General features: G+C 33.5%; 1 protein-coding gene across 1 annotated transcript in view; it reads right to left on the bottom strand.

Moving 5' to 3' along the window:
- Nucleotides 1-310: 310 nt before the first annotated feature.
- LOC129233121 (pregnancy zone protein-like) overlaps nucleotides 311-24,982 on the bottom strand; it is a gene marked incomplete at its 5' end in the record, with an annotated part of 48,055 nt that continues 23,383 nt past the window's right edge. The window contains 8 exons of the mRNA XM_054867181.1: nucleotides 311-605; nucleotides 2,415-2,558; nucleotides 8,965-9,048; nucleotides 10,039-10,485; nucleotides 12,656-12,758; nucleotides 16,347-16,421; nucleotides 16,660-16,750; nucleotides 24,765-24,883. Of these exons, the coding sequence (XP_054723156.1) occupies nucleotides 439-605; nucleotides 2,415-2,558; nucleotides 8,965-9,048; nucleotides 10,039-10,485; nucleotides 12,656-12,758; nucleotides 16,347-16,421; nucleotides 16,660-16,750; nucleotides 24,765-24,883 (1,230 nt within the window). The remainder of the gene's footprint in view (nucleotides 606-2,414; nucleotides 2,559-8,964; nucleotides 9,049-10,038; nucleotides 10,486-12,655; nucleotides 12,759-16,346; nucleotides 16,422-16,659; nucleotides 16,751-24,764; nucleotides 24,884-24,982) is intronic.

The raw sequence follows: 24,982 nt of genomic DNA, 5'->3' as shown, positions 1-24,982 counted from the left end.
TTGGAAGGGGGAAGGGGACAATAGTTTTTATAAACCATTTTGATTATCTACTTGTTCTGTCCTAGTTTTTGCGTGTATGTAGCACCTTTCAAGGTTTTGAGACCCAGGTCAGTTTCACCAGCCATATTTTAAATTTCATTTTTTAAAGATATTTATCTTCCTACATGCTCATTGAGAAATTAAAGGCAGCATTCATTATGATCTGGTAAGCTAAGAGAATCGGTTCAATCAGAGAAAATGGGCCCTGAATCTATAATATTAGAATGTGGGGGAAAAAAAAAAAAAACTGAATTTCCTTAAAATACTTTATTGAAATATGTGAATACATTTTCAGGCAAGCATTATATTACACATTATTTATATGTACAAAGTCAATGAGGAATAAGTTCGTTCACAATGAGGTATGAAATATGAACATGCAAAATTACCAGGAATAGTTTATGGGTCATTATTACACTGGTTTTTCGCCTTCCTCAGTTCTGTTGGTTGCACTGCTTTGGATGATGGAATGATGAACACTTTGTTGTTGAGTTGAAGCTGATGTTTATCCTTTTCTGCATTCCATAAGGTAATGGGTGTTCCTATGACGAGCAATACTTTCCCCTCTGAAAATAAAAAGAGAAGGAAAGTAAATTGTCTTTAATGAATGTAGCTAATCAAAATTATACAAATAATGTACTACAAACAAGCGATGTAGTGAAATGAAAATTTGATGCCTGTGTCTATTCGCACACCCAGACTTTATCAGGGGGAGGGTGTAATATGGGTATTTACATGTATTTAAGGGCTTGATTAGCGCACGGTCCTGCAGGTCCGTGGAGCTAGTCGCAAAAATAAGCGGAAACCCTTTGGAAACTACCAGAACCTGGGAATCACTTTTGCTTGATCGGGTCCTGTATCTAATACAATTAGGCTTAATTGCTTTTGGCACAGCTCACACATTTTTATTTTACAAAACTCATGGCTCGTGTGTACTCCAATACAACAGCTCCAAGTTCATAAACTTTTAAAGAAGAAATTATCGTACATACTCGCGTGTTATTTGTGCAATTTAGTGCATAAAACGATTAAAAATTAAAAGATAGACTTGTTCGCGTGCAGCAAAATTTTAGTTTTCCCTCACAACCGATTGAAAATCTGAATGTTTTCTCATTTTTATTTTCAACCCATTTACAGGAACAAACCTGTACTATATGAGAAGAGCGGGAAGCTGAATTCGCTAATACAGGGCTGCCACTGCTGATCATTTTAGCCAAAATATGATCTAAAACGACTATTTTGAAATCAATTGTTTAAAAAAAAAAACTCCTTATTTTTCCCATGGCGAAAATATTGAAAGTTCGCCTACAAGTTTACCTCCTACATTCCGTGAAAAATCAAAAATGTTTTATCTCATTTATTTTTTGAAAATGAGCGTTTTAAAAATTAAGAAAACGAAATGAAAAAACATTTACTAAGATCAGAAATGTATGCTGTTCATATTTTGCCACAAAAAGTTCTGTTGTTGCGATCACGATTTTTGCAAGAAGATTGTTTCCGTTATTACTATTTTTAATAACCGTTGTTTGCATTCTGAATGAATGTCGACAAAATGTTGCTTTTGAATTTCTTTAGTCTTGCCACATTCATTGTTTGAAAACAAGCTAATTTTTGCTCAATCAGAAGTATCGCATATGCGGCGTTTATATTTCTTTTTAGGCAATCAGTCTTTTGATGCTTTCAATTTACAATGAGAATAATTATTGTCTGATTGTAAATTAGAAATATGTCAGAATTAAACCAAGGAAGTGTCGGTTTCTTTGGTGTTCTTTTAAAAGGGTTGTTCTTAAGTCTGGAAAATGTTTAAAAGTTTTTTTCAAAAGTTGTGTTGGGAAGATTTTTGGAAAACGTGAGCCCTGCTGTGAATGGGCCCGCTTGCATTCCACGCAGCCGAAATATGTTTATTGAAATTAGTTATTCATTTGGCACACACAAACGCCATTTTTAAAGAAAAGCTGGGGTTTGACAATTTTAGAAACTATTATCTGCATCTGGTGACTATTTCTCATAATTCAGGCTACTAATAAAGCTACTATTTTAAGTAGTGGAGCTCAGTGGCAGCCCTGCAAATTTTTGCTGCTTATGGAAATTAGAAGTTATTTCAAGAAAAAAAAGGTTAAAGCCCTAAGTTTCCTTGTAAGCGAAAAACGACACAACCTAAGCACCCAGCCATGGAAGCCATTAAGGAAAAGGATTTTGCAAAAGAGTTCCCAAAGGATAATATTAAGTTTCTAAACAGTTGCAGTAGTTGATAGTAAAGCCCTCGATCGGGCTTTAGTTGATCGAGTTCTAACGATTTGTAACGTCGCAACATTTACTCATTTTGATGCAAAAGTGACATTTAGCAATGAGAAAAAATGAATTAAAATACTAACTTTCGTGGACTTGAGGACAAAAGCATCTTGAATTGTACTCTAATGTGGCAAATTTTCTTATAACTTTTGGTTGGGGAACATCGGCACTTACATCATGAAGGATTTTCACAACTCCTAAGTCATTTTTTACCATAACTCGTAACGCTGAAATCAGAAACAATGAGTCGTTTTATTATGGTTATGAATTTCCATTAACATATAACAAACGGGTGGGTTTTGGACTGCCCGAAACTGGTTTAGAACAGGGCAGCACAGGTGGTTTTTACCGTCCGAAAGTTTCTTAAACTGCCCAAAACCCCCGTATGCTAAAGCTATAGGGATGTAATCTAATCGATTCGTATATTTGTTGCAATATTTGTGATGCATAAATATGAACATTGACAAGTTTTAATTAATGAGTATTTGATAATATTTTTCTCAAATGTTCATTTTAAAAATATCTTACTTAAAACAATTGCCAATAACTCTATTACATAAAACTTCCTTTTGTTGTTGGTAGAGTTATGAAAGGAAATTCACATAACTATCAAGACAACTAATTTTAGTTCCATTTAAAAACTCGAATGTTATTAAATGGTTTAACATTTAGGTGCAAAAAAAAGCTTAATTTTTTAATGGTTTTTGCATATGAGTTTTACATGCTGTTATAACGAAAATTCTTTTTTAAATCACAAATTAAAGAACAATAAATTGATAAGTAAATTATACATGCAAATTTTAAAACTTTTTAAATTAATTTTTTTAGTTCATATTTTTAATATAATACATTCTGTAACAACAAAAAAATGTCATTTATTTCATTTAAATCAATTATTGTACTATATTTTGAACACTTTCTTTAACTCACATGCATAAATGTCGAAAAATTTGGTTACTATTATGATTGAAAAAAAAAAAAGGACAAAGTGAAATTTTTAATGAAGAATTCAACTTTTACGTAACTAGATTCGAGTCAGCTGTATAAATAAGTTACATTATATTCATACATGAATGTTCACATTGAATAAATATTCAATGCAAAGCGTAATTTTGACAAATTTTGTTCCGTTTTTGATATTTTCTCACAAAATACAGTTTCTCTAAAAATATAGTTTTGGACATCACGCTAAAAACTACGGCATTTACCGTAGTTTTTACCATAGTGTCCAAAACACTTGCCAACTCTGACAACAGAGTTTTCACAATGCTAAAATTAGTAAACAAAAGCAAACATTTACATTTCGAAGTCCATGGTTTTTATTGTACTTTATTTTTATTTTAATCGGGTCAAATATAAGTTTTCAGATTAACAAGTTCCTAATAGGTTCAGCTTTAATATAAGCGGAATATTTTATGACTTTATACAAGATTTCAGTCATCAGCTAAATGTTCCCCTAAAAGGGCTGTCCATAAAATGACACATTTAGGCGCGGATCTATAAATTTTGGGCCCCCTCCCCAGAAGCCAACGGTGTATACTTTTGCAACGTTGATAAGTCTTAATGCTATTTTTTTTTTTCAATTTCTTAGCCTGTTGGGACACCTTAAGGACGTGCCCCTCCCCACACTGCGGAGTCTGCAGGACTGGACAGTTTTTTTTTGAAACTAATTTGACTCTTTCTGTAACCAAGTGTTTCCTTAACCCTTTTCCTCCTCTTGTCACATGTCACCCTGTTTTTCAAAAGCATTTTTTTTTAAGTGGTGTCACACTTGTTACCCCCCCCCCCCTCCCTCTTGCTTGTCACACACAAACTGCCCTAATTTCATGAGCATGACATCATTTGTTCAAGACTCCTTAGAAAAAAAAATACCGACTCTGTTTACTATACAATGACTAATCTCCTTCAAAATAGGCTTCTGCTGACGAAATATATAGTTAGGGGTGCCCCTCTCACCCTAAGAGCAAGGGCGCAATCCCCGAAATATCACGAAAATCCCCCCCCCCCCCTTAGCAACAGCCTCTCAAAACACCTCCCTAACAATTTCAATGGTGAAGTCTGTACCATGACCCCCCCCCCCCAGGTGGACGCCCCTTATATATTACCAGGGGTGATTGTGTTCCTGTATTTTACCGAATTTCCGGTATTTTCGGACGTATTTCCGGTATTTTTATGTCCGAAAATACCGGAATTATGTTTTTTTTTTGTTATGCTTTTATCTCCCTACCTCCGCAATTTTTTTAAATTATATAATACTCATCAAATATACCTGCAAGAGCCTTAAGATGAAAACCTATCTCTTAAGATGGACAAAGAAATGTCAAGATAATTTGTATAACACCAGTTCAAAAGTAACTTTGTAACCCATTAAAAGTTTAATCACATGTACACACAATATTTTGACTCAGAGCTATTTAATACTATGGCAAAGGTGCACTTAAGTAATAAGGGTCAAAGATCCCCCCCCCCCCCGTCTCGCTTTGAAACTTTCAGGTATTTTTTGATGAACTCACAATCACCCCTGATATTACACTCGACAACAACAAAAAAAAAAAAAAAAAACGAGCTGATGTGTGCCTCACATGACTTTCTTTTACTCCCATTTAATGTCAATTTCCCATTATTGGTAATTTTAGTGTGATTCAATAATTTATTCTCTAAATATCACCAACAGTGGCAAAATTGAAACCAGATTTAAAAAAAATAAAAATCGCCAAATTTGTTGCCAAATTGGCGACCAAAAGACTGGAGATATATCGCCAAGTGTCCGCCAAATTGTAACACCACTTGAGTTTACATCGAAATTAACAATGATTTCCCCCAAAAAAGAGGCAAAAGACCCCCTTAAACACCCGAATGCAACCAAGGTGAGGTGCACAACTAGACCCCACTAGGAGTCTACGTACCAAATTACAACTTTCTGGAACATACCGTTCTTGAGTTACGCGACATACATACATAAGTATTATACGACGTCACGAGAAAAGTCGTTGTAATGAACTCGGGAATGTCAAAATGGATATTACGGGTGTCTATACGTTCTTAGGCACTTATCCACGTGTGGTCGAGTCGAAAGAAAAACTCAACATTCATTCCGGGGTGAGCAACATGGAAATTAAGGTCGATTTTTGAGTGAATTTTTTTTCGCGAATACAATACTTCCTTTTTACTTCCTTTTACAAACGAGCTGATGTGTGCATCACATGACTTCCTTTTACTCCAATTTAATGTCATTTCCCTGTTACTGGCAATTTTAATGTGATTCAATAGTTTACTCTCTAAATATCACCAACAATGGCCAAATTGAAATCAGATTTAAAAAAAAAAAATCGCCAAGTTGGCGACAAAACTTGGCTACCAAAAGACTAGCGATATATTGCCAAGTGTCCGACAAATCATATCACCACTTGAGTTTACATCGAAATTAACAACGATTTCCCCCCCAAAAAGGGGCAAAAGACCCCCTTAGGAACATCCGAATGCAACCAAAAGAGAAGGTGCACAACTAGACCACACTAGGAGTCTACGTACCAAATTTCAACTTTCTAGGACATACCGTTTTTCAGTTATGCGAGATACATACACACGTACATTTGGACGTCACAAGAAAATTCGCTGTAATTAACTCGGGAATCATCATTATGGATATTTCGCGTGTCTATACGTTCTTAGGCACTTATCCACGTGTGGTCGAGTCGAAAAAAAAAAAATCAACATTCATTCGAAGGTGAGCAAAATGGAAATTAAGGTCGATTTTTGAGTGAAATTTTTTTCGTGAATACAATGGAAAAGTGCCTAAGAACGTATAGAGACACGAAATATCCATTTTGACCATTCCCGAGTTAGTTAAAACGAGGTTTTTTCGTGACGTCTTTATGTACGTATGTATGCATGTCGCATAACTCAAGAACGGTATGTCCTAGAAAGTTGAAATTTAGTACGTAGACTCCTAGTGAGGTCTAGTTGTGCACCTCCCCTTTTGGTTGCATTCGGGTGTTTCTAAGCGGGTGTTTTTCTCCCTTTTTGGGGGGAAATCATTGTTATTTTCGATGTAATTTCAAGTGGTGTTACGATTTGGCGGACACTTGGCGATATGTCGCCAGTCTTTTGGTCGCCAAGTTTTGTCGTCAACTTGGCGACAAATTTGGTGATTTTTTTTTAAAAATCTGGTTTTAATTTGGCCACTGTTGGGGATATTTAGAGAGTAAATTATTGAATCACATTAAAATTACCAATAATGGGAAAATGACATTAAATTGGAGTAAAAGGAAGTCATGTGAGGCACACATCAACTCGTTTGTAAAAGGAAGTAAAAATTGTCTCGTTCAAGACGATCTGGAATTCGGTTTTTGTCTAACCCCCTCGAACGTAACACTACTCCAAATGAAAATAGAGGCGACTGTGAAAGCCTTTTTGTTTTCAGCAACTGTATTCATTCATTCGGGATTTTTCCATTAATAAATTACCATATTTTTCGTTTAGAGCAGCTAGATTTTTTGGCGTAACGAAGAAAAAACAAATAACTCCTTTGATCTAGCATAACTTCGGTAATGGTTGGTTCATCAGTTCGGGGGGTTAGGGGGGGGGAGGATTCGAAATCACACGGAATCGGAATGAATTTCGCTAATTTCTCAGGGGTTTTATTAACATCACTCATGGAACTGCGAAAAACTATGCTTTGAGTGAGATATAAGCTGGTCAAAATAAGAACAACACTGCAGGTGACTTTTTCTAGAAATAACACTGAAGAAATTTATCAAGATTGCTGATGACTATCCTCTGAGAGGACTTTAGTTTGTCCTTTGCGATCGGGATTTTAGAACAGTAAAACGAATGTTAAACAAATATGACAGATTATTATTACCATGTGAAATCCAATCTCTTATAAGTGAAATTCTGAAATTACACCAAGATTCACCGTCACATCTGTTGAAAACAATGAAATCTGTAACTGCTAAAACATTTTTACTTCCTTTTTCAAAAAAGGAAGCATTGTATTCGCGAAAAAATTTTCACTCAAAAATCGACCTTAATTTCCATTTTGCTCACCTCCGAATGAATGTTAAGTTTTTTTTTCTACTCGACCACGCGTGGATAAACGCCTAAGAACGTATAGACACACGAAATATCCATTTTGATGATTCCCGGGTTAGTTACAACGAGTTTTCTTGTGACGTCTGTATATACGTATGTATTTGCGTATGTGCGTATGTATGTCGCATTACTCAAGAACGAAATGTCCTAGAAAATTGAAATTTGGTACGTAGACTCCTAGTAGGGTCTAGTTGTGCACCTCCCCTTTTGGTTGCATTCGGGTGTTTCTAAAGGGGTCTTTTGTCCATTTTTGAGGTTAAATCATTGTTAATTTCGATATAAACTGAAGTGGTGTTAGAATTTGGCGGACACTTGGCGATATATCGCCAGTCATTTTGTCGCCAAGTTTTGTCACCAACTTGGCGATTTTTAAAAAAAAATTTGTTTTCAATTTTTTTACTGTTGGTGATATTTAGAGAATAAACTATTGAATCACATTAAAACTGCCAATAATGAGAAAATGACATTAAATTGGAGTAAAGGAAGTCGTGTGATGCACACATCAGCTCGTTTAAGATGACTTATCTCACCAATTGATATTTAGGAAAAAGATCCTACGGGGCAACAAATGTTTTCAATTATCAACATTCATGATGTTTATATATTCGATAGAGCATCAAAGGAACGGTTTCAAGCTAGCTATTTAATAGACGATTCTCAAGAGAATACTGCAAAGTAACGCTTGTCGGCTGAACTACCTTTTCCCAATATTGAGTATAAAGGGAAAATTTTCATATCGTTGGAAGAAATAACAAATATCAAGATGATTATTCAGTGCAATTTTGAACATAGTCATACTATTTTAAACATCGAACTTGATACACAAAACTAGACACGAGAAGGATAGAAAAAAATATTTTCATGGAGGATGTATTTAATGAATAAGAATATAATTTTTTAGACATGTAAAAATTTTGCTTTTTATCTGTTTCTTAGTTTTTGTATTTTTTTATACCAGACTTTATTATTTCACTGAAACAAGACGAAAGAAAGAGGAAAAAACACGATGTATTTTCTTAACATAATGAATTTATGAATACTGACTTCACTAATTATTTTTGTCACTTTGTTATATTATTTTTTATTATTATAAATCAGTTTGAAACAAATCTGTTTCATTTGATTTACATTTTTATCACTCTAAACTAGTCTTTCAGGATATTTATTGCACAAAAGGCATAAGTCCAAATTAAAAAACATGTTTAGTTAATTTCAGTGACGAAATGAAACGTAATTTAAGGTTAGGAAATGATCCTGCTCGAAGCTAGATAAGTCATACAAATTTTCGTAGAATTTAGTTCATTTCGGAATCAAATAATCACTTTTTATTGATTCTTGAAAAGTTGCAACAGTTAAACTTATGCCCTTTCTGAAGTAATCGATTCAAGTATGGCACTGCTTTGTTCTACCTCTCAACTTAAAAAAAATACATTTAAAAAACGAAACGGAGGAAACAATAAGGGGCCGTGGTAGCCCGATCGGTAGAGTGTCGGATTCGGGGCCGGAGGGTCCTTGAAAATGAAAGAATGTTTTCTTTACCAAATGCGGATGAACAGTAGACATCACTAAAGTTTTCAGGAAAGTATTCTTCACATACAGGACAGTCTTCTTCGTATGTTGTTGCTAACAAAAGAATTTCAAGTTACAAAAAAGTGAAATGCAGTTATTAACGAATAACAACAGAGCAAATAAATAATATTTGTATGGTTATCATTGTTAGTGATTAAAAAAAGAAAATAAATGAAAAAAAGTTGTTTTATTTAAATTAGATTTTTTCTTAAAAAACAGACTTCTAGAATTTTAAATGATAATCAAGTTACATTTATAAGCATGCACTATATTTTTAAATTACATAAAATACCATGTTTTTTATGGTATTTTCATAGCATTAATTATTTTTAAGTTATAAAAAGATAAATCAATGTGTACGCGCACGTTAATCGTTCCAACAACATTTGTAGTTCTTCAATACGAAAATCAATTTGCGCAGATTCACTGCGTTGTTTAAAATCATGAATCTTGAGCACATACCTTCAAATAACCATATCTAAAATTTTAGCTTGATTTAATCCATCGGAAAGACCGCTAGGGCTTTGTATATCCCTATATACGAAGCCCTAGTGGTCTTTCTGCTGATCCAATCGTAACAGGGATGTAACTTTTGAACCATCCTGTACTTGCAATAGTTCGCGATTTGAGCAGTATGGAAGAGTTATAGTATTTTAAAAACGACATGCCGGAAACTAAAATTTCTCGTATTTTAACTAAGACATCATGAACTTTCTAAAAAAATTCTTATCTGTTTATATAATTGCCGAAAGAACTCCATCAGTGCTGGTGTTTACCGGGAACAAAATCTGAACCTGGTAGTTTCTATTACTCGAAGCCCCTTCTATGAAGTGAAGTAAAACTAAAATAGCAAAAAATTTGCAATATGACTGTAATTTGATGGATTGAGCAACGATAATAAATGCTTTTATCTAGTTACAACTTATTTAAAAATAATAGTTTTCATATAGTAAAAACTCCTATCCCCACACACTTAGCTCTTTCCAAGAAAAACATCTTAGGAGTGTATTTAAAAGACAAAAAACGTTGAAGCATGTCATTTACCAATGATAGATTCTGTGGTTTCATCTGTTGGAAGTACAGACACAGGCATGTTTCCTTCGATTCCATCTGGAAAATCTAAATCATACGATACATCAATAAAATTATCTAAATTACTTGAATTAGCCGCATCGTCAAACACACTAGCATCATCAGATAATTCAACAACATCCAAGCTGTCTGAGAATTGTGATCCGTTGCCGAATTCAGTGGTCTGTTCGGTTGAAATATTCAGTTCTGGGAAATAATCTAGGGTCACGTTCTCAATGGTACTAAGTTCAGGCAGTTCTGTTATTGTCTCGGATGACACTGTCATGGATTCGTCCTCAAAGGTATACAAACCTCCATTGTCTACAGTGTCAATGACTATAGGAGGTAGCAGAGGTAACTCGGGGATGGTCTCAGCAGAACATGTAGATGGAATCATGTATTCTTTTATTACTTTCATATCTAAGTAAACGGGAAAAAAATATATTTCAATACAAAAGATGTAAAATGTTTTTTAAACGTATTTCAGCAATATTTATAAAAGAAGAAAATAATAAAAGTTCCGTTTAGAAATGAATCACTAAAATTATCTTTATCAAAGTTTTAAATTAGGAAAAAATCGGTATCTATGTAAAAATTGCGATATTTGCAATTTTCAATGTCTTTCGTTTTCTTTCAGTTTTGTTAAGATGAAAAAAAAAATCATACTTCAAGTTACTAATCATATGAATGCTACTGTTTTGCAACTTTTTGAAATATTTAGGCTACTTTCCTTTTTTTTTACGGCGTTTTTCATGTGGCAACCATGTAAAGTGGAAATCGAATCTTCACTGCCTTTTGAGTCTTCTAGCGGGAAAACTAGTTTTACGGAGAGAGTAAATGAAAACAGCTACATTTTTGACAACCGTTTTACATTTGACTCAAAATTTTAATAGGTTAAGAAGAGAAAATGCCAGAAATGATTTCCATAGAAGCTTCGAGAGAGATTCGTAGAATTTTGCATAATCCCGCTCGTTAATGTCCTTGAGCAATGATTATTCCTGTAGAGAGCTGTTGTCATTTCCGTGACTCTCGATTTTCGGAAGTCAGGTAGTGGCTGATTTTGTTTGAAGTTATGTTTACCGTCAATTAAAGTCATGTATATATATTTTATTGTGTTTATAGGTATATTTTAAATGAACGTAATCGTCAAGGAGCTCATTGGGATTTATAAAAAACCTAAAAAATAATTCAAATAGAGACATTGCTCATTACATAAAAAATAATTCCAAGAAACAAACCAAATATTGTACTTTATGCTTTTTCTCTTTTGATCTTCGGCTCTTTTGCAATGAAATGGAAGACAATGAAAGCCAGAAACAGAATATGTTATGTACATATTCTTGTGTAATTGTTTTGTGATTAAAGTCAAGTGCAAATGGAAGAAAAAAAAAATCCCTTTCAAAATATTATTCAAGTAGAAAAACTTAAGTACAAAATATTCATTACAAGTTTTCTGTTTATTTTTATATCCTCAGTTGTTTACGTTTTTTCGTGCAGTAGGTAACTTTAGCCATGGCGTCATGAACTGTCATGTTACCAGAATATATAACATTTCAGCAAGCCAAAACTTTTAAAATCCTAAGCATGAAACTTTTTGAAACTGTTGTGGACTAGTAATATTGTTTCTTGCATTTATAGCTTTGGAACTGCACATGAAAATATGTATAATATCTGTATAAGAATATCCACTCAAGAATGCTTCTTTTATTTTTATTTTATCATGCTTTTATTTGCTGCTTCGGCATTATTAGTTTGTTCTTCAATGCATAATGCATTTCAGTTCAGAAAGCAAGGAGAAAAAGAAGGAAAATGCTTAATACTCAAAGATAAAGAAATTTCAAACATGTAATCGTATATAGAGGATGAATCTGCACTCTTGGACAAAACTTTAAGGAGTGTGAGATGGGAGGATATGAAGCAGGAATCATATAGTAACATAAGGTTGCAAACGCAATGCTCGCTCTACATGCACACAAAGCCAAAAACTGATAAATGCAAAGCAGCTCACGAATTCATTAAACAAAGACAATTTTACACAGCATTTTAGTTTTTAAGAATGGTTAAAGCGGTTGTTGAAAGGTCCGCAACTGTAATACACGCGTCTCAATGACTAAGCGCTCACTGTTGCTATAACGAGTCATTTTGGCAAACTTTCATCGATCGCTGCGCCATTACTGCAACCTGTATTAGAGCTACTACAGGCTGTTTTTAACTTTTTAACAACTGCTCAAAACCTTTCTTAAAAATTAAAATGTTATGTAAAATCGTCTTTGTGTAATAAATTTGTGACCTACCGGTTTTGCATCCACCAAGTTCTGGCTTTGTGTGCATGTAGCGCGTCAGCATTGCGTTTGTGACCATGTATTCTAACATCATTTTTGCTTCTTATTTTCTCCTTTAACATGCTTAACGTTTTGCCCAAGGGTTTAGTCTCATCCTGTATAAAGCTCAATTAGTTGTAAAAGTTCTATAAGACATTTAAAATTTGTGATTAGAATCAAGAATGAGTGCTAAATTAGGCCAACATAATAGTCATAAAAGCAATAATCTATTGCGAAATATTTCTTTTGCATAAATAAAAAAAGCCTACCAGGTTCATAGTAATCGTACAGATGAATCGAAGCCGGCTGTATATCTTCCACTTCAACCTCACTTTGAATGAAGAAATGTAAACATTTCTGTTCATTCGTAAGCTAAAAAATTTCAAAGCATGACATGAAAGAAAAACCAAAAAATAAATAATAAAGTAACTTTTATTGCGAGTAAAATATTTATGATTGAATATTTGCTCCGAGGAAAGTTTCTAAAGAGGCACTCATTTGAGTCTAAAGGTCGAACGGAATGCTTAAAGATAATGTTCTTGAAGTTTCTTTTTTCAAATTATTTTTTTAATTATGTTTACAATATAAATTGTAATATATGTACTCCTGGCAATGTAGTTAGTTTTAAAAATTTTAAAAATCAATACTGTTCTCAAGTTTTTCAGTTCGTTCAATTTTTGAAGATTACACATTTATATTCCTGGAAAGAGATTTTAAATATTAGTTACTTACCCTTAGGCCTCCTACACACGATGCGGTTGGTTGAATCAACTTTTTGAAAAATTTACCTGAGTGCTAGTTGACTGGCATTGTTCGTTGTCTTCACACGAGTCAACTTAGTTGAATCAACTATTCTTCTAATAAGCTTAATTTATTCGAGCAGCTGCTTCAGCAACGGTGTTAAAACTGAACCAAGTTCCCTAAACTAGTTTACTCATGTGTAGAGCAAGCGCTTGGCAATGCCCCGCTGAGTTGAATCCTCCAAAAAGTCGTTCAACTCATCGTGAGGAGAATGGTAGCGGCAAGTGTGCGTGGTGTGCCTGACGAGTCTACTGTCGTGTGAAGGATGACGGGCGATTTCATCTCTTTTCTACCTGGTTGCACAATACCCATCCTGAGAAAAGCCCGTTTGAAAGTTGATTCTACTAAGTTGTCTCGTGTGAAGGAAGCCTTACAATAAATTCCTTTTAGATGGATTTTTGACCAAGTTTGGACGGCAAACGACTTATGAATGCTATGGATTTACTCGAAGTATTGCCAAATTAGTTATTTAACTCCTATATTTATTCAAGTTCGTCATAAGAAAACACTTTTCTGTTAACTTTCCAAATTTTGAGTAAGGCTTTGGCAAGTCGTAAATATACTGATCGTTTCGTTGCTCCGGAACGATAACTGAGTGATAAAGTGTGACCGCAAAGAGTTGACCCTCGGCTCCGCCTCTTTTCAGAATTGTTTATTTTCGTGAAAGGGCGATATGAAGAGGAAAGTTGAAACGGAATTTGCAAGTGTGTCATTGGTTTTAGAGTTCGAATACGTCACCTTCGAATTTAAGAAATTAGCCAAAGAGGTGAAACATTTTAGTTTTGTACGGTCAAGGTAGATGTCTCATCGGACAGGTCACATGTTACGTTAGTGGGTGGGTCTTGATTTCACTTCTTTCAGCAGCCATTAGTCAAAAATAACAACACTTCCTGTAATTAATTTCAACTAAAAATTAGCGAGAGTAGAGTTTCAATAAGGAATGCAAAGCTTGTCATTCTTGCTTTTTCGCCAAATGAATGCAGTTACTGCTGCAACTTAAACTTTTCAGGTAATTAAAATAATCACATAACGAAAATATACTAGGAGTTTAGGAGTAGTTTCTTTTTTTCCATACCGCTGAATTCCAAAATACGGCATGCGTCCTTTCTTCCTTCTCTTCCTATTTTAGGGAAGGGACTCGTTTTCTCAAATGATGGACAAGGGTCATTTGTTCGCGTTCGGACTTTTTTTATACTTCTTTTACTTGGGTTAGCAACATGTGTTTGGCAGGAGGATTAAGGGTAGGAGAAGAACAACGTGATTTCTTGCTTTTCAATTAAAAATGAATACAATTTGTGATCAGATTATGTATGCACCTGGAGCTGTTAAAACTGAAATTGATTTTTTTTTTTATGTGTTTGGATTTCAAACACATTTTTCTTTGGGAAAAGGAAAAAAAATAAAATAATTTGAATTTTGACATCTCGAATTCAAATTATGTTTTTCGCAATCACGAGTGTGTATGTGTATGTAGGCGTGTGTGTTTGTGCCCAGGCATGAGTGTGTATGTATGCGTGTGTGTTTGTATCTGTTTGCATTCATGAGTGTATGGGTGTGTGTGTATGTCTGTGTATGTATGTATGCATGTGTGTGCATGCATGAGTGTGTGTGTATGTATGCGTGTATGTGTGCAGGCGTGAGTGTGTGGTTATTTGTGTGTGTGTATGTGTGCAGGCGCATGTGTATGTACGCGTGTGTGTGTGGGATATGGACGCAACCTGGAAACTGTTTTCGCTAGAGGAGCAGCATCGTGAGGCCGGTTGACGGTGGTGCTGCAGAGGGAGGCGGGGGGAAAATAAAATCATAGGACATCAAAGACGGTCAAGTGAGAACAATAAGCTATATGATTTTCCAAACAACAAAAAAAAAAAAAAACGGTGGTCTTTGATTAAAAAAAGAAAGAAACTTTGTGGTGTAGATTAGTAATTTTATCTGTACATTACGTCGTCTAAAACAATCATTGAATGCTTTACTATTAAAATTGGAAAAGACTTGTTTTGAAGCAGGATTTTAAACAAAAAAATTGCTTATTGCCCCTGTTTGTAGAAATTCTGAAGCCGTAACTACTTCAAACTGCCTCTCAAAAGCTAGAAGAGATCTGTGGCCGTGTGCTGGTATGGTATAAATGGTTCTACTGACCAAGACAATCCAATGCATAATCTTTCCCTTTCTCAGAATATGCATTGGAGTGATTTCACGATTACGTGTAGGACGATTTGGACTAAATTTTCCTTATAATTCCATATTATATACAAATTAATAAGGGCTAAAAGTTACAAGTTTGTTGACCGAGTGAAGGTTCTTGCCTCGTGTGATTAGTTGAGCTAAAATGTTTGTTAATTTCTTTTTTGATATTCTTTGATGAAGTTACCTGTCACGAGTAGGACACACTGTTGGATATCAACTTTTGAGTTCTTGATTCTTGCAACACATCCTTCGATTCTGTTGTTGCAAATTTATTAAACATACATTTTGCTTTCCAACTAATTATTTTTTAGTGTTAATTCAATTAGAAACAAACAGACAAAGAAAATTTCGTTCTTTCGATTGGTACTAATACTTCAAATGTACGAATATGCTTTCACTACCAAGATTGAGAAAAAGAGCTAGTTTTTCAGGTTTTTAATTAATGTCTTCGGTAAAGTTATAAAAAGACAAAGCTTAGCTGTCTCATCAGACGGCTAAGCTTCGTCAGCTTAGTCTCATTTTGAGAAAAACAAAAGATTATCAACATTGGTTCATCCGTTTAAAGCTACGGTGGCACAAACAAACACAGATACAGTAGAAGTCCAATTATCCGAACTCCTACTACCCGAATAGCTGATTATTCGAATACCCTGAATTTCCTTTAAAGTACGGTACATACATAGTGTACAAATTTGCAGCGCATGTAAGTAAGTTTAAGATGCAAAAGTGTTGCTTTTCCATTAAATTGCTTGAAAGCTTTTTTTCTTTAAAAGTGGTTTTTCTCCTATTTTCAGCTTACATACAGTAGAATTTTTGATAATCCGAATGGGATCCGGTCCCAATTGATTCGGATTATTGGAGTTCTACTGTACGTCAAACTTACAACAATCTAACTTGTTATGTCGGGGGTTAAAAACTGCCCTAAATGGATTCAATAGGTCTGCATTAGTATGTTACAATCAAACACCTCACCTCGTCAAAGTATAGATTAACCTCGTTTCCATCAATTTCATGACGTTTCAATTGCACAGTTGGATCTGATACAAGCTGAAAATAAACAGAAAATTCGTTTTATAACCATAACCTGCTGTATTCGTTAAAAAACTGTTTCTGCAGGAAAATCTTCCTCGTTAAAAATATCAATTTTTTATGCAATGAATCAGCACATCGTTAGTTATTACATTGGCAGAAATTCATTATCATTTGTTTATTTATTCATTTATTTATACAATTTTTCTCGAAAATTTATGAGCTAAATTTGTTTAGGGAATGCAAGTTGCCTTACGTTCTGAAGACTCGATTCATCCGGACTAAATCCCGATGCCATCTTCACAGATACAACCACCATGTTTGACGTCTCATCTAATATTTTGTACCTGAAAAAAAGTGAAATAGTACAAGAAAGGAGCTTATTTAACAACAAATGAGTTATTTAAAATAAGATGCTCGTATGTAAAGTTCGTTTTTCAAAAAGAATCGTAAAAACAATTTTAAAAATAAGAAAAAAGGAAAAGTAATTTCAAAATATTACAGGCCAAAATAATAATAATCGAAAATCTGACGTGGTAACTTCTTAAAATTTATGGTGTGATAAAAAATCCAATGGACACAGGAGTCAAAAAAAGTATGGAAGTAGTTCAGAAAATTATATAACCTTGACTATTAGGGCGTATGAGTCCTTTGTTATATTAATTCATTGTTTAATAATTTATTCACACATTTATTGAATATTTTATTAATTCATTTCGACATTTAATTACATTGAGTATTTACTGTATTAGTTTATTCATTCATTCACATATTCATTAGGATTTTTGTTTCATAATTAAATAGAAAAAAAATTGCACTAAAAATATATTTTGCCTATCACTTTGATTAAAAGGTGCACATTTCACTGCCGAAAATGATAAATAACATTTCAGTACGTGTTCTACTATAAAATAAAGCGTTCTTTCTTTATGTACAACAATTTTCAAAATTAATTTCCAATTTGTTCAATTTGAAATATGTAAGTTATTACAACAATTTCACATTGCCCCACATTTCTCTACTGGCAATTTGCAAGAAGAAAGATCGAGATGAAATTTTCATATCTTAGCAGGAAGTTAATGAAACGAAGAACCATTTTGAACTCGAAATGATTGCATCTTCGTAGATAACAGGGGGTAGAAAAGACGAAAGGTTACTCAGCACTGCAATAAAATAAGTTCTGGATTAACAGCAGCATTTTATGGCGAGTTTTGATGGTCTATTTCTTACTCAATTCATTTGCACGGATGTGACTAATTTTTATGCATAATATTTACACTTTATTCCTGGAATTTTAGACTTTGGTTTTTAATTTCCTCATATTGAGTTGAAGGAACTATTACCAGTGGCGCAGACAAGGGGTCCAGACCCCTCCCATAGGTCCTGTTTTTTCCTCCAATTTATTACGTTATATGTATTTTGTACGTCGAACAATTTCAAGCAAAGGTAACAATAATTTCAGTTCTAATAAGAAAAAAAAATCCTCATGTAAAAATTAAAAAAATATATATTGTGCACTTCTCCTGTAACGAATTGCCTACAAGAAGCAGAATGGTGGTTATAACTGAATACACAGCAATAACTACCTTTTTAATTTTGTAATTATAGATTAAAATGAGGTTCTATGGTCATAGATCCATTTTATTAATTATGAGAAAATTAAAATCTGAATTATCTTTTTGCCTGTTAATTTTATTTAAGTATATTGCATTACAAAATGCTAATTTTTTTTCAGTAGTTTATCGTTATATGTTTTTCGTTCACAGGAATCGATAAAATCAAGTCAATATGTTTGGTGACGTAATGGGGTATGATATGAGAATGAGATTTTCGACCTTGGACCCTCCCCTTGCAAAATTCCTGTGTGTGCCGCTGACCATTACGTTTCATAATCTGAAACAAGGGTTTTTAAACACTGATGTGAGCTCTCCCCCTACCCCCATCAGACCACCATAATATGTGATCAATCATGGCCCCACTGAATACTTAACGGCCGTGGCAATCGCTGAAACTCATGGCAACAAAGAGGGCGCCACTGGCTACCCCTGTTTTTGTTTCCACTTGGCGTGATTGTGAGCGTTGGCGCTTTGGCATCTGTGAATACGTGATTTCTCGACTTATTATCGGGCGTACGTCATTTGACGAAAATTTTAATTTCAAAAGAAGGAATGAAGAGAAAAAGTGCTGAATAAACATTGTATTACAAAGGTGAAGAGCATTTCTTATTGTTATTTTAATATCATATCAAAAATTACGTGTAATAAAAAATTTTAACTAAACACAGAAAACTTTTTTTTTTTTTAATATTAATGCGTAATTCTTAATATATTTTTTCAAACTTTTTTTTTTTGAAAGCTTTGCAAATAATTTTCAAATTTTTTATTGAAAATCCCCTGGGATTTCCTTTTTGGATACAACAGTTCTAAGATTGATGATATATGGCAGGCAGCCCTCATTTCTAATTTTACATGCTCATTTACATGCGAATTTTTTCTGCACAATAAATTACATCGTGAAAAAAAAAAAAAAAAAACACGCTCCGCAATCTGTAAATACATTCATTTTTCAAAATTTGAGAGGGTCATTCATTGCCCCTTTTGACCCTGATGGAGATTAGAGGGGGGGGGGGGAGGTATAGGAATTTACGTTAACAATTGCCATTCTTTTCGCTCGTAATGTAGTGTATATTTTACAACGAACAGAATCTAATTAAAAACGTACGAACAGGCCCGACATTTAAAAATTCGCGGGGGGGGGGCAAAGGTTTTGTGTAGGGGAAAAAACAACAAAATACGAGCAAAATGCCTAATTTTAGTATGTTTGTAAAATTTAGGGGTGTCATAATTGCCTCCTCCCCACCGTGATATCCCCACTTGACAGGCCTGGTTAGGAATATTCTTTTTCAAATAAAGAAGAACAATAGAAAAGTTAAAAATATGATGGCAATTTAAGAAAATGAACCATTAACATAAGTTTAAAAACATTTAAAATCAGAGTGTAACTAATACATGGTTCTACGACGGGTCCGTGGTTCTCGCACCAATATTGTACGGACACCAAAATGTCATTTATCTATTTCCCCTTCCATTTTTAGCACATCTCATATTATAATAACTTTAATGTAGATTTAAGTAGTATATTAGTGCACAATACGCATAGAGATGCACAAACGCTTAGTGCACAAGAGCTATTTCGAAAAAATGCAGATTTTTTTTCTTACAAAAGGAAATTCATAGCATAATAAAAAAATAAATAAAAATAACATGGAGCTAGAAAAAACTTTCATTTTCCCAAAGCTTAGTTTTTAATTAATTTTTTTAAATGTCCGATTTTGAAAATAAGGCGTGGTCTTTATGACGTCACAAATTATGTACTTTGGCGCATCTGTCTACCGCGTTTCTACGTTATGATGATCAAGAAGCGAATTACATATTGCACTCTACGCTTACTATCAATCATATAGTTGCCAACACTTGTGAGTAAAGAAACTAATTGAATATTGTGCTCTGTGAGTGGCATCAGTGAATGGCATTTCATCATTTGTGATGTCATCGGCAGAAGCGTAAACAATAAAAGCGCACCGATTAATGCAATTTTTTTTAAAAAATATTAAACTTAGTCAAGTTATTTTAAAAAATGATCAGATCCTATGATTTTAAAAATGTTCTTTCAAAAAAAAAAAAAAAAAAAAACCCTTAAAATTTTGGAAACGACCCTGTTGCTTCACACGCTTTGAGCATTAAAAAAATGTATATATATACACCTAATCCTCTTTTTATGCGGTGAATAGGGACCGCATAAAAAAATCGTGTAAAAAAAAATGCTTGAAACTTCACCAGTAGCTTTAAAAAGTTTTCGCAACTGAGTTAAAAATATTTTTTTATGCGGTGGATAGGGAGTGCATAAAAAAAGTCTCACGTAGAAAATACACAAAATATTATATTTAAACGAAATCAAAATAAACCAAGCGATGATAATTTTGCCGACTCCCGAAAAATTTCCCGAATTAAGAAATTTTTGGAAAGTCACAGTGACTTCCCATCGGATGCCCCTGTCGACCCTTGATGATACTACCAAGCACTCGTTTGATAAATAATTTTCGCTCGTTTTATAAATAATTTTTATAAACTACACAAAAAAAAGTCCGCACAAAAACAGGTTTGGGTGTACACACACACATCGGAAGGCGCACAGACCGGAGAGTGTTCACTTTAGCTCAGGTTCTATCCCCACCCCCAGGCTCCCACCTTATCTATAGCATCCCAGGTGCTATTACTTCAATATATTTTTCAATTGTTCTAAAGTGTTAAAGCAGTAAATAATTTTTATGATAAAGGTCAGATTCGGCCATAAAATATTTCTTTCTTATGGCCTCGTATTACCTATTCTAAAAAATCAACAGTCATATTATGACGGGTGCAAATTTCTTGGTCATTTCCATTTCATTCCATTTGTAGAAACAAGAAACCCAACGAGTAGGATCCTATCGCAATTCATGATCGTGAATAACTTAATTCGAACTCATCAAGCAGCCAAAATTCAAATTATTATTATTTTTAAAAATTTATTTTGAACATTTAACAAATACATGCAATAGGGAAAGAAACTCCTCAAATATCTACACATTAATTTGTGAAACTAATTTTTTAAAAAAAAATGGGGAACAGATTATTTTACAAAATATCAACACTGTTGATATTTTGTAAAATCCTAGCAGGGGAGAGTTCCGTACAAAATTTATTTTGTCTTTGCAAAAGCAAAACAATGATATGTTTTTTTTTTACTTGCCATTTCTATGATATTTTTAAACATTCGATTTGCAAAAGCTCGAATGTAAAAAGACCGACGGAAAACTTCGACTTATCGAAAGTTTGACTTAACGATAGTTTTGGTTTTTGATATTTTAATATTAAAAACCATCGAATACTCTAATTAATATGTACATATAACAGACAAAATTACAGAACTTAAGTTTTTTAGCACAATATGCACAGTTTAATCAAATGTATTGATAGAAAAAAATCAAAAGCATGCTGGAACACCGCCGTGGCTGGAACCGCTTGAATAGAGCTGATTCTACTTCAGGAAATGTGCACATCTTCATTCGTTTCAAATTCGGATTGCAAGTGAAGGTGAAATAATTATTCTCCCATAGTCACTTCCTTTTTTTTCTTTTTCTTTTTTTCGTTCTTTCGAAATAATTTCGAGTAATCTTGGAAAAAACTTCGAGTTGAAAGAAGTTAACTTCGAGTTATTCAGAATAATTAGAATGGAATTAAAGACTAAGTTGTCAAGACTTGATAAAAATTTCGAGTTATAGTAATATTTGATTTATCAGACTTCGAAGTATCGCAAATTTACTGTACTTTTAAGAAAATTAAAATATTTAGCGATGTAAAATCCTGTAAACATTGAATTCGTCATAAAAAACTATTTTCTACACTTTAAGCATGAATGAGAAAGGATCTTTGAACTAGAAACTTTGCAGGAAATTTGATCGACAAGTTTGGCGAAAATTAGGATATGAATTTTCTGTTGGAAAAATAAAATACACACACACAGTAGACCGTCAAGTATCCGCAGGAATCTAAGATCTGCTTACAAATTTTTGTAATCTTGTTCTAATAGTATAGCATTAGGAGCAGCTCTAAATATCTAGCATTTCTTAAAATAAAAAGAAGGGGGGGGGGGGGGTAATTTTCCGTGATAGGTACGTAGCGGAGCATTTTTTAATCTGGCGATTAGTTTCAATTTTATTTATTGTCGGGGACTATTTCAAGTTGCATATGAAGTATTTATTTGGCGATACCATAAACTATTTTGTCTTTTTCAAAGACTTGTAGGCGAAGCGATAAGCCCTAGAAACAAGATCTAAAAGTCCATTAAAATAAAAAATAATCCTCTGAATAATTATGTTTCTCCATAAAGCGTAAAATAATCCATCAAATGATACACAAGCTATAAATGAACATGTAAAATTAAACTAAAAGAAAGTGCCTAACCAACTTTAGATCCACCATTTACGCATTAAATAATCAGCTAAATAACTTTACTAATTCGATTCGAATTGGTTTTTACGGTATATTTCTGAGCATCTTGCGAAATATTGATGTTTGTTACATGTTCCATTTATTAATTAAAATAAACAAGCTTTGAAACTTGTCGTTGATTGGTGGATGCAACCGTGGCTTGTGGCGCTTCCTTGCGGTCAGAATGGGCAAATATGAAGTTTTGATGTTTTTCCATCTAGTGTGGCCATGTTCAAGTGCAGAAATAGTTGCCCCGGTTTAACACAAGAAAGTCAAAAATTGTCAAGGCCTGGTAAGCGCCAGCGCATTCAGTGGGGCCATGGATCAATACAAGAGAGCAAAAAAATTTGAAACTGAAGCTAGTTGAGACTGCTAAAGCTGATTATGTTACAAAAATATGGATAATTTTGTCCAAAAGAATTTAATACCACTACACATAACTTTATTTTGAACATAAACTTATTTGAACACATGAAATCAAACCACTAAATGCAACTAAATTTGAAGTAATCTAGGTTCTAGGCGAGGTTAGCCTGTTATACCAGTCACTTTTGCAACATCAAAAGGAGGACAACCACTAAGGACAACTCCAGAAAGTTGATAGTTTATATTATGACACATTATTGTATCCTCTATTCAGACCCGGATCTATAACATTTTGCACCCCCCCCCCCCCCCTATGAAAAAAACTCTGCGGAGCTCCTAAATACTCCCTAAAGTGCTCCCCCATAACAAATTTTTAAACGAGTGATTGTTGTTTGTTTTTAACGGCTGTAATATTTCTACCTATATTTGGAATTCATTTGTTTAAATTTTTTAAGTTATTTATTATTTTTTAACGATTTTTAACTCATCTAAGAGCTTTTAGAGAGTTATGTGGGTTTTTTAATCCTGATTTTTGAAAACTCATTTTTTTAAAAATAAGTTATGTCAGCAAGGAAACAAGTTTTCCATAACTTTACAATGTTCGAGATTCAACCAATCTTTTAATTTCATCCAAGTTTTAAAACAATCCAAAGCTGTTTTCCCCTGTAGATCTTGGTTTTGAAAAGTTTTTCACAATACATGGGATAGACTTAATTTGGTTAAAGACCCGGTGGCCATAGCGGCGACGATGCCTGCCTTTGCTCTCGGCTGCCTTGTATACATTCAGCGTTCATCCAGACATAAAACTCAAACCTATACCTGGACATATACATACAGAGTGTTTTATATAAGTAGATATACAATGCACGAGCTTCAATAATTGGTGAAGTTAAATTTTTGTTTTTACCTTTTAAATTTTTTGAACTGGCGTGAATCTCAATACGATATTTTTGAACTTTGAGGATTCTTAATGCTTTTTTTTTCTTCTAATTAAAAATTTTTGCTTGAAGTGCATATTTTGGAGGTTCCTAGAAAGCTATTTCTGTAAGAAATATTATCTATTGTTACATAATACTATGTGTTAAGTTACTATTTTTAACCCCCCACACACAAAGGAAGGGGTTATAAGTTTGACGTGTCTGTGTATCTGTGCGCCTAAACAGATGGACCAATTTAAAAAAAAAAGTTGTTCGAAAGGAAAGTTGATCGAGAATGTTCTTAGCTAGGTTGCGTCTTTGGATGACATAAATTAATGAAGATATTAATGAAAAACCTCTAAAAGGTTTTTACGATTTTTGCAGTGAAAACATATTTTAAAAATTTAAAATTTAAAACCAAAATAAAGAGATTTTTTTCCCCGCGTCTGATAGAATGTGTTTGGAACATCCATGTTACATAGAATTCGAATTATAACATTAATTTATATTATTTATTAACATTATTTAATTTTATACTGCTTGTACCTCAAGTTTTTACCGAAACATTGCAAAAACATTTTCAAATTCTTGACATTTGAGTATAGAATATTTTAATTTATTTTCTATTTAACTAATTTATTTGTTTGCTTTTGAGTTCTTGGGCCTTGGGCCCCTTAGTCCTGCGGGCCTTCTCGCACTGCGGGGTCTGCAGGTACGTAGATCCGAATCAGTCAAATGTATAAAAATTAAAAGCCAAATGTTAAAACTCTGAGAATTAAGTGCAATTATATGCGTAAAAGTGTCACATACGTGCAAAAGGATTGAACATTCTGTGATATTCTTTTCGGTTTCAACGCTTTTGACTTTTCCGAATTTGCCTCCTATTATATAAGAAATATTTTGAGCAATTTAAAGGAATTTTACTCACAGTTGCAATTTTATAAGAAATGTAGTAAGAAAAATAATTGTTACTCAAGGAAATACTTCTGCATTCATTTGTTCTTTAGATGGACATTACAGTTTTCAAAATATAAAACTAAATGAATTACCTCATACATATTCCTATTCTTGGTGTATTGCAGTTGATACTTTCAAGGCGAAGTACGTCAATATTTAAATCAAATGCCTCTTTGCCTGAAACCTTCTTCACGTTGTACCGCAAATTGTACTAAAAAAATCAAACAAAGGAAAAATTGAAAAACCGTTAATCTATAATACAAATTGTCCTCTTTAGAGATTTAACTTAAGTTTGAATTTATTAAAATGG

Source organism: Uloborus diversus, unplaced genomic scaffold, assembly GCF_026930045.1.
Source record: "Uloborus diversus isolate 005 unplaced genomic scaffold, Udiv.v.3.1 scaffold_178, whole genome shotgun sequence".
NCBI classification, from domain to species: domain Eukaryota; kingdom Metazoa; phylum Arthropoda; class Arachnida; order Araneae; family Uloboridae; genus Uloborus; species Uloborus diversus.
Note: the sequence above shows the minus strand (reverse complement) of the source record. Positions and strands in the feature narration are given on the sequence as shown.